Source organism: Electrophorus electricus, chromosome 11 (assembly GCF_041902795.1).
Source record: "Electrophorus electricus isolate QZ-2024a chromosome 11, ASM4190279v1, whole genome shotgun sequence".
Lineage (NCBI taxonomy): Eukaryota > Metazoa > Chordata > Actinopteri > Gymnotiformes > Gymnotidae > Electrophorus > Electrophorus electricus.
Window position 1 is genome coordinate 26287364 of NC_137507.1, and position 12992 is coordinate 26300355.

Consider the following 12992-nt stretch of genomic DNA (forward strand, 5'->3'; position numbering starts at 1 on the left):
ATATGCATAATACCCTAAAATTTACCTACATGGGTTTTTCAGGCTTTGTGGTTTTAATGGTTGTCTATGGTGACATGCAGCATTTCCTTACTGGCATTGACTGTATACTATAAAATACAGCTCACCAAATACCCCACATCTATATTCATGCTTTAAAACACTAATAAAAATGTAATTAAAAAAAAGAAGATTTGGAGATGTATTCTAATTCCTGCCAAGAGTCAGAGATGTACACTATACACCAGCATATTAAATCTAACATGATGTCCAGCCAGAATACCTGCTACAAATCAGATGTCACCATGTGGGGGACAGAGATAGTTGCACAACAGTAGAATCTTACTTTGTGCAATAGATTTATTGATTCATAAAGACAGAATGTCACCCTCCTATCACTTGGGATAGTGTATAGTGACCTATTAATGTTACATAAATTGTGCTTAGTACAACAACCCTTGCTCCAATAAAACAAACAAACAAATATGGTGAGCATTTTAGGACTAATGCAAAGGTCATTAACGCTTGCCGTGCTCAAGCTTTTTAAATATTATTATTCTCAGTGTTTTTCTTGAATTTTCCCATGTGTTAAAATAATATTAACAATAATTGATAAAATTCACCCACCCTTCTAATACCATTGCATGACTTACAGCTTCATGCAAAGAAATTCCGATGTGTTTTAGTGCTCTGCTGGGTTACTCCAGTGACAAACAAGCCTTTGCGGATTTGCAGACTGGTGTGGGATCAAAGGGACGTGTATGAAATGACAGCACTCACTTAAGTAATATGATTCTGATGTTCTGGGGAGACTGACCCGAAACAGTACTCTGAGACATACTACTGAATCATTTTTATAAGTCTTACAAGTCTGAACATATTATCGGTGTGTGAGTGTTTTCTCTCTCTTACGCTTAAAACACACACACACACACACACACACACACACACACACACACACTCCAGTCCCTACCTCTTATATCATTAAATGTATAGTGCACAAAGTCACTTGTTCAATGAGATCCTACCGTCCATGCTTTGTTCATCTTTAAGCGAACATAAAAATGTAGGATATTTTGTGAAAAATGTTTTATCATTACAAAATGTAAATAAAATTTTTGTGGTGTGTTTTGTTTTTGCTTATAGACAGACAAAAACAGAAACTAAAACACAAAGTGCCACACCAAGGTCAAGGCATGGTAATTCATTTGTGCTCTCTCTCTCTCTCTCTCTCTCTCTCTCTCTCTCTCCCTCTCTCTATCTCTCTCTCTCTCTCTCTGCTCTACAGTAGGCAGCAATGGCTGCCACTAACAACATGACAGTCTCAACTTAATCCCCATTTAAGTACAGTAACAATGCAGGAAGTGGCCCTCCCAGTCCCCATCAGCTGGGCTCACTATTTGGCAGGAAGTCCTGACTCTCAGCTCTGCTCTGACACCTATTACCTAATAAGCGTCACTTAGCATCAGTTTTTTTTACCCTCATCATTCGTCTCAAAGCAGCAGAGCATTGAAGAGATCATATTTTAGCTGGAAAGGGTCTTTTTGAAGGTGGTGAAGCTCAGGATGTTCCACTGGACTTCAAGTCTTATCACAGGAATGTCACAGGCACTGCTCAGCAGATTAGAGCGAAAGATGGTCATGTGACCAGGCCTGTGAGCTGACCTCAGAGTTGGCATGGATCCCTACAGAAACACACACACACACATACACACACACACACACACACACACACAGAGCTCCACCATTACTGGAGATCAGGACTTTTATGCATTCCTCAAGGGCAGGGCACACACAAATACAGACACATCCTCATGCACGTATAGACATTACCTCAGCGTTTGTACACCACATTACATATATATGATACATGTATAAACATTACCTGTTTATATGTACACAGCATTACATATATTGGCATATTGGCATTACCTCAACAGATGCATACCACAAATTATATATGAGTAGATACAAGCAGGGGACATATATAAAAATAGATTCAATCCATCATTTATTCTATATAAAAAATAGATTATTAATGGTAATACAGCAGGCTAATATTAAATATTGTCTGCTATTGTTATATAGCACATACACTTTTCAGACTCAAATGACCCTCATGAAGCAGAAATGATATTTATTTTAATCCCATTACAAATACTGAGTTCATTTATAAAAGACACTGAAGATAAGTAAAAAGTGTCATTGGCCATTTTGATAGTTCATTTAGACTAGTTCTCACTGATATGAAGAGAAATGGCATCTCCCGTAGCTTTACCTGACAGAAAACAGGCCATCTAAAGTCTCATTTTCCGTGATGTCATAATGAACCAACCAATCAAAATAGTTTCTGAGAGGAAACATGATCAGTAGCCTACCCAACACACCTATCATTTAGGTGACATGACACATCATTCAAAGCCTGGTCTTGAGCTCTAGCAGCTTGACCTCTGCAATAAACTGTGTTAATTCTGGAATAAATGGGGTGGAACCTGATTGGCTCTGGTCACTATTCACAGCAGGTACACAAGCAGCAGTAGACCAGGCCAGGTAATGCCTCTTCATTACCTTTACATTCACTGTTCCCAAGAGCTACTAGCTCACAATATACCACATTTTTTAAAATAATTTTTAAATATATAAAAAATGTGATTTTGAAGCCAACACAAAATCACCAGTTGAGAGTTTAATAATTCAGTTAAAACTTCACAAGGTCCTGAATTTCTAGGACAATTAGCAGCCTATACATTTCAGAAAGGTCCAAAGCTCTTCTCAACATCTAGACTTTATCATAAACTGTCCATTATGTGTCCTTGAAAGAATATGCATTCAAAGCATGAGATAAAAAAGACACAGTGCAACTGCTTTTTGTACCATTTATGCAGTTTCTTAAATTTGATGAATCAAAATAATGACAAAGATAATATGGATATATGTGGTATATAAATATTCAAACTTTACAAAATTTAATAAATGGATTTATTTGTTTAAAACTACAGAAAAGGGGGTAAATATCTTAAAAAGAAAACTGTTTAAACAGGCTTTGTGTTAAAAAAACAAAAACAAAAACAAAACCCAGCATTGAGACAAGTACAAAAAATACAGTGTCTGAAAAGAAAAGAAAATGACACTAAAGGGAGAGGAAAAGGGGTTTTCTACTGATATCAAGGGCTTCAATCATAATTAAGAAATATTTACTAGAATTTTACAAAATGTTTCTGAGTTTCACTACACCTGCCTCCTGCGATCAAGAAGAGAACGTTCTTGTCCCTTCGCGTGCAGTCTATACACGTAAGGCATTGAAGCCTGTATTTAGCATTGCTCTCAGAAGTGGAAAGATGACTGAGAACTCTGTTATACTACTCTTGGCTTCAAGAAGCTGATCCTGAAACAGCCATCTAAGCTAGGTGCTTTGTGAATATCGGCCCTGGGTCCTGTGGATCAGGCATCTTGATGCTGACCTGTAGAAGGTAGCCACATACAACTCTGCAGCGCCCTCTGTTGGTTGCATGTTGTACACATTCCCAGTGAAGTCCAATTTGTTACACTGCATGAGCAAAATGTTTGTAGGGGAGCTGTGTGTTACAGCAGGAGTGATGACATCACTCAAGCATAAAATAGTTTAACAATAAATATCAGGTGATGAATGATTATGAAACTGTTAAACTAAAAGATGAAGGCCCGTTATGCAATACATAGTATGCTGGTGTTTTTAGGCAAGTTGTAATGAGTCTTACTCATTCAAAGCTTCAAGTCCTCATGAGCAATTATGCTTCAATCTTCAATTCTGTTGATCAATAACTAGTACTGTGCCACAGACAAAACAAATAAAGAAAAAAACAAAAAACAAAAACGTGTTCACATGAAGGACAGCATTCCCTAAACCGCAAATGTTCTTTTTACTAAAACTGTCATGGTAATGAAGACTGATACTGCTTAAGTATCTGCAGGTTCAAAATAGAAAAATTCTGTACAAACTTCAGAATATCCCACGCAAGACATACATTTTGTAAAAAGAAGTTTACTATGTATTTACTCATTTTAGATATAGATTAAAAATAAAATAATGAAATACAACAGTTCTGAAACATAGAGATGTGGTTTAGACAGCATTAAAGACATCCCGATCCCATGGTGCTTAAATGTAGCCAAGGATTGTTCTGTTCCAACTACACCTATATTCCCTACTAAAACTGCTAGCTGCCCTTCAAAGCTTGGTTTCTTTTGAGCAAACAAATTCAATGTTCTCACAAAAGAGAATATTTCATGGAACCAGACATTAGCGTCACTTTATTTTTCTTTTTTTAAAGGTTTGCTCTGACCGAGCAACACTACTGTCCTCACTGTGTCCTTGTAGATAAATGCATCTCTACATTCTGGATCACACACAAGGCCCAGAGAACAGGGGACTGCTCTACTGAGGTTGAATGCCGGTCTTAACAGGCCAGTTTTGGGATTAATTTAAGATAGCAGATCTCAACAGTACTGGTGCAGGGTCAACTCCAGACTGGTGTTCCACAGACCTGTCCTCAGGACCTAGTTCCACTGCCAGTACACCTGTACCAGGTATTCAGTGTTCTTAATGGCTTGGCTCAGGTATGTAAGAAATGGATCAGAGCAAAAACGCAGACTGTCTGGCTGGCTACATCTCGGCTAAGAAATGCTTCTCTGGATTACCTAAACTCAAGGCAACTGGCTTGTTTACCAAAGAATCCACTATTTATTAAAGTACAACTACCTCCCACCCACCGACTGGGCGATGCTGCTGTTTCAATGCCAACCCAACACACACCTCCACATGTTTCATTTAGAACTAGATAAGGTTGTGGATAATGTGCTGAAATTAAAATAATTTAACAGGTTAATAATTATGATAATTAGTTGGGGGAAAAAAAATGTTGGAAACATCTTTACAGCCAAATACATACATGAACATACATATATGGCAGAATGGGCCAATTACGTTCTCACTGTTATGAATATCAACCTAAATTTGAAATCACTATTATGAAGAGAAATGGCTTCACTAGTAGCTTCAAAGACATTTACAGGCAAGAACCTTCTGAAGCCTCACATTATGCAGCCTGATGGCCGATCAACCAATCAGAACAGTCTCTAAAATTTCTGTGATGGCCTATGACTGCACAGGCTGCAAACTCTCTGAAGGGAGTTTATGGCCTAGTAAAGCCTTCTCCGTTTGTTATACATGTCCTTTGCCATGTGTGGAGGTTCATAAGCAGTAAATTAGACTTGTCGTGTCCACAGTGACATGTCTTAACTGTCTCCCCCCTCCTGAAAACTGAATTAAATCTCATGTCCCCAACAGTTTACCTGTTCAATAAGAATAAGTTAAAATATGAACAATACAAATAAAATCCGCAGGCCAAAAGCAGTGGAGTCCTGTCTCTTTCTGAGTTTGTGTGGTAGTAAGGGTTCGGAGGAGGCTGACCTGTATGTACAATTCGTGTGCTCACTGAGAGTGAGGGTGTGAGTATAAGTGTGTAAAGGGTGCGTTGTATATTCAAAGCAGGCTGGCCAGACTGGTTGTCGGTCCATTCTGAGCTTGGATCTGCACTGGAGGAGGTCCATCTGTCCACTGCAATTCAACAAACACACACAAGTTTTGAGAAACACCAACACTACAAGACCCGTAACAGTCAATGAATGACGTCTCTAAGAACGCTACCCCTGCATACATGTCACATTCAAAGACTGCATCTCCAGACACACAGAGCCTGATCCTGTTATTGCATACACGGCCCCTGGCTAAGCTGACGAGGAGGGCCCCACTAGCAACAGGGCTTGGAGGGGCTCAGAGGGGCTCGGCAGGGCAACGGCGCTACTCACACTGATGAGGTTGTGCTCAGGCAGGCTGCAAGCAGCTATGTGGTCCTGCAGGAGCTGCTGGGAGAAGTTCTGGTGCATCTGCGCGGCCTCATGTGCGTCTATCGTGTTCCCACAGGCCTTGTTCAGATCTGAGTGGAGCAAAACAGGTGTGCATCAGCTTTCTGCTGAATAACTCACTTTTTTTTCTGATTTGCTTCTTTTGAGCTACTAAAATGTTAACTATTCACACAATATTTACATGTGATTTTATACTTCCTGACCATAAACTGATAGATTGGCAAGAGCAGGATTAAACACTATCGCTGAAACAAAGCCGGTGTGTGTTGTGATGCAGTGGTAGCTGGTACGGCAGGACACTTCTGAGATCACATGTGATGGACGGAGGAGATGTTTACCTTTGAGCAGAGCAGAGGACCACAGCTGTACAGACATGTCAGGAATCTTGCTGGCCAACTGCATGGCTGGAACCACCATGTTGTTGCTCTCCTAGTGGAGACATGGATTCTTTTACACTCCAAGAACACAACAACATGTGCTGAATGTTTCTGATTCTGTTTTATTCTGCCATTTGATTCCATTATTAGTCCTGATATGTCATTAGTCCATGAACAGTGAATTGCTCTTTAAAGACAAAAAACATGCAAATAATTAACTGCTGTTGGTACAGCAGACATAGGAGTACCACTCACCCTGTGATTTCCCAGCACGTAGAATATGTGTCCAAGGAGAACAAGGGAGCAGGCCGTCAGTCGATTTAGATCCTCTGCATTGGACATCTTTAGAGTTTCACGAAGGAAACGCCTATGTGCACGCGCACACGCATGCACACACACACACAGTGTATATCTAACATCTCTCTCCTCGTGTGACAGCAGAACATACGAGTAAATACAAGGAATGACAACGATTGGAAGCACTGCAGAACAGCTCCCCCGACTCCATATGCTTTAATAGGAAGTGGAGCAGCGAACTTACTTGGCCTCGTTGTAGCGGCCTTGGAAGAAGGATAGCAGTCCGCGAATATAAAAGGCTGCAGCACGGAGACAGTGAGAGCTGCAGACACAGAACATAGTCAAGGTCAGTGTGTTGGTAAAAAGACTTATTTTTGTTTAGTTTAATTTTAGTATAAATCTCATACATGAAAATTTAACTTTTTAGATGATTTATTGGCCAAACAATACTGTTTCTACTGCATTATCATGACAAATGATTTGGAGTTTAAATGTTGCAATGTATGGAAATGACTTTTCCCTCTCCCACTGTCTATAAATCTGAAGAAGGCAACAACACACACACACACACACACACACACACACACACACACACACACACATACACTCCTTTTTTAAAACAAAACCTCCCACTCATTTAAAACTGTTGAGAACTCAATGCTGGATCCATGCAGAACAGTGTAAACCAACATTCCTTTTTTTTGCATAATGTTTCAGCATGAGACCTGAACAGAAACCTCTCTCACCTCACAGGAAAGTTGTGGTCAGGGTTTATCCTCTCTAGCAGACTATAGAGCTATACGAGAGAAGACATGAAGCACAGTGGGAACACAGTAGCTGTAGGATAAACTCTGTAAAATGGCGATATTGTATAAGCTCAGGTGAGAGTTACAGTGTGCGAGTTGTGGTTTGTTGACCAACCTCTTGGTGCCGGTTGCCTTCTCTGATGTAGACGCTGGCCAGGTTGGTGACGATGAAGGTCCACAACTCCTGGTGCGTGGTTAGCTGAGGAGGAAGTGGGAAAAGTGGGAACCAAGTCAGGAACTTGACTCATTACATGTGCCAAACTTCTGAAGGACTTCAAACCTTCACTAGCACTCTGCAAAAGCCTTTGGACCATAAGCAGACTTTTTGCAAATGATCATGGGACAGATTTAGGCTCGGCTTGAGCTCAGCTGTGTCATCGTAAACTCGATCTGTCCGAGACATTTGTAGTCGTGAGCTGACTGAGGTGCACGCTTCCGTGTTTACCTGTGCAGTAAAGTACACAGACTTGTCAAAATGCTGCTTTGCCCCAGTTTTGGACATCCTTGATCACCTGTCCTCCAGCAACAACAAAACTCTTGGAATTTCATGCAAGAAACAGCTATTTCTTAGTGAAAGTGAATGAAGTCAGACAAATGACTCCCAAGATGTCTGAGCTTAGGGTGGAGTAGGATCACTGTGATTACATTCCTTCATGTAGAACACGGACAGTCACACACAGTGTGTAGGTCATTGTGGAGGAAGCGCAGCTTTTTATTTTTTAAAAACAATGCTGCTTTTTTTTGTACTTTAATCTCAAACTGAAAGCGAAACCCATCACTGGTGCAGCAGTCCCCACTCTCAAAGCATGGCAAGCATGTCATTATCTGCCTGGTGGAGTCACAGTCACAAGGGGGATTTAGCTTCCTGTCAGCGAGCGTTGTGACATAAACTAAAAGTGAAACAAAGCTACGGAACGGACCACTCGCTTTAACATGACATGACGGGCGCTCAGATACACGGCTCAGTCGCGGAATTGCTCCCACTTTAGTGATGTCTCTACTGGCCCTTCCAGGCCTTTCATATGTTCAGTGAGGCATTTTAGATCAGTGAAAATTGTGTGGGTGAGATTCAGAGGGTTCCAGCCGCTGAGTGTGTGGTTGCTGGGTGCCATAGGCTGGAGAGAGGGTAGCACTCACCCGTAAGGCCGTGGTGAACTGCGCCTCTGCGTTGTCCATACAGTTCACTGAAATGCAGTAAAGCCCCTTATGACACACACACACACAGAGAAAGAGAGAGAGAGAGAGAGAGAGAGACAGAACATGTGATCTACCACAGAATGGGATGACATTAAATTCAACAGAATTTAAAAAGAGTCAGTTATATCATGCAGTGTGTGAGGGTGTGTGTGGTACTCACTAATAGTGTGTGGAGCTGAGCCGCGTGGTTGGAGAACAAGCGTGGAGACTGCTGACACAACTGGCACACCTGAGAGATCTGGTCCAATTGCAAAAAGACAATGTTAGCAAATGAGTTGGAAGCAAAACAACAACAACAAGACATCCGACACCCAGCGCGAAAAACCGTACCTCCTGCAGTGCTGTCGCCTTGTGTCCCGTAACCAGGCGACACATTATGATGTGTTCCAGCAGGATGACTTGGAATGAGGACAGGATGGGACTGCAGTCCAGCACTGAAAGACGAGGCAAAGCAGATCTGAGGCCGCCACCCACCACACCGCTCACAGAGGAAGCCCAATGCAATAACGAAGCAGCCGAGCGCCTACGCTGAGCAGTGGCGAACCCGTGCAAACACACGGTGCAAATATTTTACAACGGTCCTTTTGCCAGATTTGTCGTGTTAAAGAAGAACGTACTCAAGCGCACAAGTTTCTGATGACTCACTTTTTAGTTTTTCTAGTTGCATGAGTGCCTTGTCTGTGTACTTCTGTGCTTTCTCCAGGTAGCCAGCTTGCATTGAGTGCATGACTGTCACCTAAACAACACAGAGACAGACCTTTACCTGGGCTTAATGGCCTACAAGAGAGTGCAAGAATGTCCTTAAAAGTGTATTCTGAATTTACAGACTGGATATCGTAAAAATGGTAGTAGTAGTCCAAACTGGCCTAAAATGTGAGGGTGTGTGTTAATCTTTAAAAACAAAACAAACAAACAAAGAAACAAACAAAAAAGACAAACAAACAGGAGATTCTGGCCTTTAACTACTCATCTCATTCAAGGAAAAAGAAAAGCAGCACATCTGGACATGAACTACAACCCTGGACAGGGAATACAGAGGAGTGGCTCCCACAACATTTCTAATATGGCCTTTTGTAACAGACTGTGAATAGTCAGAGTATTCAACTTCGCTCATACAGAACGCGTGTCTCGTACTATCTGATTAAAACATTCTTTGTGGCGTGCAGGTACGCGCAGACATATACTGAAGGAATGCACATGGATTTAATTGGACAAATGGGCATATGGATTTATAGGAGCATGTGTTAAAGAGAGAGGAGAGCGCGTGCGCGACAGACACATACCAGGTAAACGAGCACACACATGTGCTCCTTGGGTAGCCAGTGGAAGAGGTCTGCAGGGTTACTGGGTAGGATCTCATCATCGTGAAGCGTGGAGATGGTCTGGATACACTGCTGCAGCTGCTTCAGACACGGCTTCACGCTCTTGACCTGCATGTGCACGCACACACACACATAGCTTAGCAGACTGCAACTGTTCCACATGTCCTAAATAGCAAAAAAGTCAGGGATTTGTAAAGTCAAATCAAAACTTTGTCTCCGAATGTTAATTTAATATTTAAACATTTTCAGTTTAACTGTGCAACACTATTTCTATTTATTTATTTGAATGCAGACATATATATTTAGTTACAAGAACTACTTTGTGTTAAATCATTGTTTTACATGCATCTTCAACCATAATCTAACACAGCACATCAAACTGAACATTTTCATCTAAATGGATTAGCCAGAGATGTTTCAAACTGACTGCATGGGTTTACTCTCAAGCTCTTAAATCAGTAAGAAGCAATATACTCCATCTATGGGACTAAACTTCAACCCGAGTCTGTGCCAAGTGTGGTGTGTTACAGTGTTCGTAGACACGGACCTGTCCAGCGTCCAGGTAATGTGTGACCTGCAAAACTAAGAAAAAGACCCGGAGGGACTCCTTTTGTATTGGGTTTCCCTGCCAGTTTTCCACAATCTGCCCACACAACGTGAGCAAAGGGTGCACCTCCTGGAGCTTACGTTCCATCAGCAGCAACTATGCATGTACAAACAAAAACACAAATCAACGCACAGCTAAACTAAAGGGATGAATCACATTTGCAACTAATAATTATAAATTATACATCCACAAGTGCACTGAACTGAATACCTAACTAAAATGCATATATAGAAATCAACTCTCAGCAGTTCAAAGAAAAATAATAATTAAAAAAACCCCAAAAAAACAAAACACAAAGTAGTCTCTACTTAAAGGCAATAACCTTAAACTCTGCTTTGAATTAAATATACTCACCATCCCTTTGCTCAGAAGAAACAGGGCTCTGTGAAAGGAACAGAATCTTGGTGAACAAAATAGGTGCCAAGATAATGCATCCAAGCAAACTTACTCCTAATACACAGATATCACTGCTTTATAAAACAGCCATATGACAGTTGTCCGTGCCTGGTATACTCAGAACCCACGACTCTGGCATATTCGGCTCCTACTCCCAAAAGGTCGCACGCAGACACCAAGTCCTTCTCTAGTGTGTGTAGTTGCTGCACACAAAAAAGGGTAAAAGTCCTTAGGAGAGAAAAACAGCCGTCCTTGTGGGTAGGACACGTGGACTGGTTGTTAATATTCTATGCAGTATTATGCAATGGAATTTCTGCTGCCACTTACAGCTAGCTGGAATAGCAATCTGCAGTGCCAGTAAGGAGTCTGCTGGGATATCTGGATGGCTTTGCGTAGTAACGGCTTAGCAGAATCAACCAAGTTCTGTGAAGAAGGGGTATGAAAAAGTCAAATAAATAAAAAAAAAATTTAAATTATACATACATATATACACACACACACACATATACATTATATATATATATATATATATATATATATATATATATATATATATATATATATAGAGAGAGAGAGAGAGAGAGAGAGAGAGCGAGAGAGAGAGGGAGAGAGAGAGAGAAATATCTGTCTCACAATGGGTTAGCATACTAACCCAATCTTCTCCACTCTTTTAACAATATTTAATAGCTTACATGGGGGATCTAACTGATCAAGATGAATCATAATGAAATGTCTGAACATTAGGAAACTACCTTTCACAGTGCAGAAATGCCCATAATAGCACTTACCTGTTGGCAGTAGAGCTCAGAGAGGAGACTGGCAGCCTCGAATTTAACATCTTCGAACTGTGAAACCTATTTAATGTAGTCAAGGTTTATTGCTGCAAACTCGGTTATCTTCAATTTCTGCCTCGACTCGACGTAAAGATGATTTTACACAAACGCACGAGAGAAAATATTACTGTTTCAAAAGTTGTAGTCACAACCCTTATGCAGCGGAACTGTAAGCTTACTGACAGTTTACATAAACACTTGTGCAAATTCAGTCGTTTTAATCTAATTACTGCTTCACAGCAGATGTGAGAAAGGATACTTGTTGCGAGATGAACCACTGAAAGAAGAGAGGGCGTATTAGCATACCGTGGTACCAAATATGCATTACAAACACAAACACACAAAAAAAAGAGACACAGGAAAAGACATTTTCCAAACAAGCCGTAGACAGCATAGCAACCAGAAAGGTAAAAGCCAACGAGGGCACACTAGTAAATGGGAACTAAAACTCATTTTAATGACTACCTTAACGTAAGCTACTGAATTCAGCAGTTTTCGCTAGCGAGCCAAGTTATACTGTAAGGCTGACTTTTTGAATAGTGTAGCTAAATAGCTAGCAAGAAATAACGTTAGTTTGTTAAGGAACGTCATTCCAACCTTTAAACGGGTCGGTCAGACTGTATTACTGAAGGCAATTTGATCTAGATAGATAACCAACTCAGCTAGCTGAGTATTCCTACAACGGCGCTCCCACTCGTGCGGCCTTCATGTCCGCCCCCGATACATCCTCGGCCTTTCCTGGCTGGCCTTACCGCTTTCTCAAGATGATTCCGGGCGAGATCGCTGTTCTTGGTGTGGTGATACAACACCGAGCCAAGCTGAAGGTGCGTCCGTGCTTCTACTCTCTGCGGAGGCTTAAACTGAAACACAGCTTGGAGACAGTGTACGCACAGGCGAATTTTAGGAGGACTGGAAGTGCGAAAATGTTCGGCAAAGCCGAGCAGCGCAAGGTACCAGGGCTCCGGGGCCTCTCCGCCAGTCGCCATTTTGACGACAATAACAACAAAAACAACCACGGCCTAAACGAGACTGGTCCCTTGACGCGAGATTTCAACGTGAACTTGCATGACCGGGCCACATTAACGTTAACTACATTTTCTACAATCGGACCACTGGTGGCAGGAGGCGGTACGATGTAACGTGAAATATTTGCATTTTTATTAAGTGAATGGGGCGCGGGGGTACTTTTCATTGCAAATGGATCTGGTTTACGTTACGTTGTTGATGCTGCTCGGTCAAAACACATGGGTTGATGTG

General features: G+C 41.3%; 1 protein-coding gene across 1 annotated transcript; it reads right to left on the reverse strand.

Annotated features, from left to right (window-relative positions):
• Nucleotides 1–2858: 2858 nt before the first annotated feature.
• mau2 (MAU2 sister chromatid cohesion factor) lies at nt 2859–12744 on the reverse strand. Its single transcript, XM_027018894.3, has 19 exons — nt 12488–12744; nt 11995–12012; nt 11691–11756; nt 11230–11325; nt 11011–11105; nt 10861–10888; nt 10447–10602; nt 9861–10007; nt 9223–9313; nt 8908–9011; nt 8738–8815; nt 8518–8583; nt 7496–7579; nt 7321–7370; nt 6819–6896; nt 6533–6644; nt 6239–6329; nt 5844–5971; nt 2859–5592 (listed from the first exon to the last, which is right to left on the reverse strand). Exons 1-19 carry the CDS (start codon nt 12719–12721, stop codon nt 5518–5520), a joined length of 1797 nt encoding a protein of 598 aa, XP_026874695.1. The 5' UTR covers nt 12722–12744; the 3' UTR covers nt 2859–5517.
• Nucleotides 12745–12992: the final 248 nt, after the last annotated feature.